Source organism: Otolemur garnettii, unplaced genomic scaffold (genome assembly GCF_000181295.1).
Source record: "Otolemur garnettii isolate 467f Iridium unplaced genomic scaffold, OtoGar3 scaffold00018, whole genome shotgun sequence".
NCBI lineage: Eukaryota > Metazoa > Chordata > Mammalia > Primates > Galagidae > Otolemur > Otolemur garnettii.
The window spans coordinates 5058286-5062763 of record NW_003852413.1 but is presented as its reverse complement, the minus strand read 5'-3'; the positions used below and the strand labels follow the sequence as shown (position 1 = coordinate 5062763).

Below are 4478 nucleotides of genomic sequence, written 5' to 3'. Positions count from 1 at the left end.
CCCACAGAAAGAACTCTGGGGCCCCGCTTTAGGCTCCCTGAAGCTCTAGAGCAGAGATCGCTTTGTTCTGGGCATATGGTGGTCAGATTTTCAGACCCAAGAATCTGTGAGCTCTGGGGGCTACTTTGACAGGAAACCATATTCTCTTCTAAGACGCACCAGTTACACATTATAACTTTTTGTGGGCCTTGAGGTGTGAGTAGAATGTTAAATCTATGCCTTTGATTAAAACATACATCCGAGTTTGGGAGATATTAAAAACATAGAAAATGTGTATCTGAAATGAAGAAATAAGGTATCAGGAATCAAGACTGTTCTGGGAACTCTAAGGATTTTCAGCTGCCACCCATGTCCTCTCTCATCATGGCCTCTTCCACGCGGGAAGGTAGATTAAATATAATTGGATTCAATAAACGTTTTATTCAAGATCCTCGTGCACAATAGGGAGAGGTCCTATGCCCTAAAAATGGATGGCTCTCAGGCTGCCCTCCAGCCCTCCCTGGCAGACAGCTAATTGGTCACGGTGCTCTAAGCACAGCCATGGAATTAGAGCAGAAGATAAAATGCATTCCCTGGCCCCGGTGTGTAGGGTTGCAGGGGCGAATGAGGGAGGGAGACAGTGAGGAGGTCCCAGGGTGCTCCGTATTCTAACAGACCCCAGGTGCTCTAATGGAGACCACCTGGCTGCTGTGGTGGGGACCCCAGGTGCTCTAACAGAGACCTGGCCACTGCAGATGGGGACCCCAGGTGCTCTAACAGAGACTTGGCCACTGTCATGGGGACCCCAGCAGAAGCTTCTGGGAGGTGGTGATGTATGAGTGGAGCCTGGAAGGCTGACTAGGATTTTTTCTTCCAAGAAGAGGCAGGAGGGCAGTTCAGGCAGAAGGGGCAAAAGCTGGGTGGTTTGCTGGGAGGTGTGAGGGAAGATGTCCTGTCCACCCTTCTCAGCTAGCCTAGGCTCTGCGTCAGGAGCAGAGGCCACAGAAGTGGATAGAACAAAGCGCTGTCCTCGGGGGCTCATGTTCTGACAATTATAAATGAACAGATAAATACATAATTTAAGATCTGGTCAGTGAGTAATGACAAAAAAATAGAGCAAGTAAGTGTCCCGCAAGTAGCCGGGTTGGGAGAGACCTCTGCAGGCCGCCGAACACAGCCCTGCATGGAGAGCAGGGTCTGGGTGGGCAGGTGGGCCGAGGTTGTTGTGGGGACTTGGTTTGGGGGGTTTTGTGCAGGGAGGGATCTGATGAGATGTAGATTAGAGAGGATCACTCTTAGAAAGGATCACTCAGGAGAGAGCCACAGGGAGGGGAGGCAGCTCTCATCCTGCCCCTGCGAGAGGGGATGGTGGCCTGGGCCAGGGTTTGGGTGGAGAAGATGGAAAAAAATTCCTCCCCCTGGGATGATGCACTCAGCTGCCAGGTACACATGGAGGGCCAGAAGAGATGAGATGCAGGTGCGGTGAAGCTTGGGGCCCAGGGGCCCTGAGGAGGGCAGAAGCCTCAGCTTCATCAGCTGAAAAGGAGCCGGGGATAGATGATCTCTTGGGTTTCCTTCTACTCCAAGCTTTATGACAGTCTCTGTGAAAGGACACTCTCTCTCCACCAGACCTCCACCTCACACCCCCTTCCCACCCACTCAAGGGAGACCTGGGGTGTGTCCCTGGCTGTCCGGTAACCCTCTTCCCTTCTTCGCGATCGGGCTGCAGCTCACACCCCGGACAACTCCTTCATGGGCTTCGTGTCTGAGGAGCTCAACGAGACGGAGAAGCAGCTCATCAAAGGCGGCAAGGCCAGCAACATGGCCGTGGTGTACGGCAAGGAGGCGAGTATCTGGAAGGTGAGCCGGCTGCCGCCTGCTGCTGATGCCCGCCCTGGCATTGGTGCTTCCAACATGGGGCTCTCTTGACAGCCCCCAGCAACGGGAGGTGGGAAGTGTCTTCCACTGAGAGTTCAGGGAAGAGGTCCCTACCTTCCATGTACAGACACCCAGCCTGGGGGCTGACAGCTGCCCCCCCCCACTTAGCAATAAACTCAAGTGATTATTTAATTGAGCATTCTGACTAAACCCTCCACCCTCCCCAGGAACCATCAGTAAACAGTGCCAGCCCAGGAAGGAGGCTTGGCCAAACATGGGGTCTCTGTGGGGTGAGAGGCAGAGAAGCAGGAGGGGGTCAGAGGTTAGAGCCCACCTTCAGGGCTGGGGGGCCCTGAGAAGAGCTACCTGTATGGGGTGTTGGCTGCTAACCGGTCACTAACCTGCTCTCTCTCCTCTGTTCCCTGTGCTCTCCTTGGGGATGGGACAGCTCCAGGTATGGAAAGTGTTCGCCGAATGCTGCCTGACCTCCTGCTCCCCCACCTCCCTACTCAGTGGGGGCTCCCCTGGCCATGGTCCCCTGACTTTGGGGTCTATGGGGTTTGTGGCTCTTGTGGATGAACCCAGGTGGAGAAGAAGGTGGTGGGGACAGCAGGGTCCTAGGCACAGTCTTCCCTGGGTCCCTCTGTGAGGGGTAGGCAGGAACTTGGAGGTCAAAGTCCCACTTGGCATGGTCACAGGGAAGCTCCTAGGAGTGAGCAGGACCAGAGTAGGACAGGTCATTGACATGAGGCAGGTGGCATGAGGTCAGGGTCCTAATAAAGCTGCTGGTTGTGGGAAACATATCTCAAGCTGCCTCTGCACCTGCGTCAAGCCTGGTGCGTGATCGTGTGATCATCGTAGCTGATAATTCTTGCAACTGTTGGTTAGGGTTAGGTCTGGCTGTCCCAGGAAAGCTCAAAATAATAGTGATTTCAACAAGGTGGAAATATATATATATTTTCCTGTTTGCAAAGTTTTGAGGTGGTCAGTCCAGAGCTGGTGTGGCGCTCCTTGGGCCTGTCTCACCCTGCTGACCCACCATGGTCAGTTTGTATCCCAGTCTGGCCGCAAAGTTCAAGATGGCCACAATCACTGAAGTCACTACATCTGCATTCCAGTCAGCAAGCAGCAGGGAGGAGCAGCACTGGGCACAGCACTGTGGGCCATGTTCTCACTCATGCTGCCACCTGCTCTTCTCAGTCATGCCGCCCGCCCAGTTTCCAGGGGTGCTTGGAAGTGGCTCTATTCCAGGCAGCTCAGCTCAGCTGTGCCCAGCTCTGTTCTGGTTCTTTGACTGAGGAAAGAGGAGGGAAGAGAGTTTGGGGGACATGTCCCAGTCTGTGCTGCCATGGCCCAAGAGGCTGCTGTGCTCACCTGCCTGCCACGTGCTGGGCGTCATGCTCCACACCAGGTGCATTTCTCATTTGACCTTCCCACCGTGGGGCAGGGACCACGTGTCTTCATACCCGTTCTACAACTAAGCAGCCAAGGCACAGCGGGCTGTAAAGCCCTGACTCTGCACAGGTCCCCAGTTCTTTCTATATTACAGAGCAGCAGAGAAGCCTTGGAGGCAGGAATAAGGGTCCAGGACTTTTGCTGAGACATCAGAGCTCACCCCAGGGTGCAGGGACGGGCTGGGAGGTGACACTGACGCCTTTGTGGTGGTTGCCAGGGAGGCCCAAGAAGCCCTGTGCACTGGGGGAAGAGGGCAAGGTTTAAGGGAAATGGACCACGTGGTGTCTGCTTTTATCAGAAAACCCTATTAAGAAACTTCCCCGAGAGAAGGATGGGTTATGAGGCCTGGGAAGAGAAAGGTTTTATCTCTAGCTCAGGAAACTCCGTGATAGCCCTGAGCAATTGTTCAGCAAGAGACCTCAAAGAAGCCACTTCCAGAAAAAGACAACTTGGCTGGGTGTTTGTAACCAAAGGAAGTCAGAGGCGGCTGGATGAAGAGAAAAACGAAAGCATTGTGGGACAGATGCCTTCCAGAGTTCAGGGGACCAGGTGGCAGAGAGGCAGAGGAGGGAGGACAAGAGGTCATTTATTTATCATCTTTAAGGAGAGGAGGACTCACGGACTGGGTGAGGTGTTTGGTGACTTTTGTGCTAAGCAGGCCTATCTTATTCTAGGTTCCCCAGAAAGCACAGCCTCTATTTTATTGGAGTGTAGTCGCAGGGCTTGGCAGTGAGGGATAGAGGGAGGAGAGTGGGGAGGGACAGGCAGGTTTAGGTCCCCGGTTCTACCACTGGAGGAGCTGCCTCAGGCCCTCAGCAAGTCTTCTGGGTGAGCCAACTCATAGCTTTTCACCCTGCAGGGTGCAGCCCAGGTTTGAATTGCAGCTCAGGGAGTTTTGACTTGCTTTTTAGGTGGATTTTGTACAAACATGCTTTCATTTCTCTTGGTAAATACCTAGGAGCAGAATGGCTGGGTCGTGTTGTGGAAGTATGTTTAAATTTTCAAGAAAAGTGTTCATACCATCTTAGAGTCCTACCCTCTGTGTGAGACAGTTTGACCGACTTCACCAGCTCATCAGCACTTGGGTGGTCAGTCTTTTAATTTTAGCTGTCCTTAGCAGGCATGGAAATGGTTATGTTTCTGTAGTTCAAATCTGCATGTTCCTA

General features: G+C 53.2%; 1 protein-coding gene across 1 annotated transcript in view; it reads left to right on the top strand.

Annotated features, from left to right (window-relative positions):
• Positions 1-4478, top strand: part of MGAT5B (mannosyl (alpha-1,6-)-glycoprotein beta-1,6-N-acetyl-glucosaminyltransferase, isozyme B) — a 71216-nt gene that overhangs the window by 52161 nt on the left and 14577 nt on the right. Inside the window, exon 11 of the mRNA XM_003786573.2 lies at positions 1709-1839. Within this exon, the coding sequence (XP_003786621.1) occupies positions 1709-1839 (131 nt within the window). The remainder of the gene's footprint in view (positions 1-1708; positions 1840-4478) is intronic.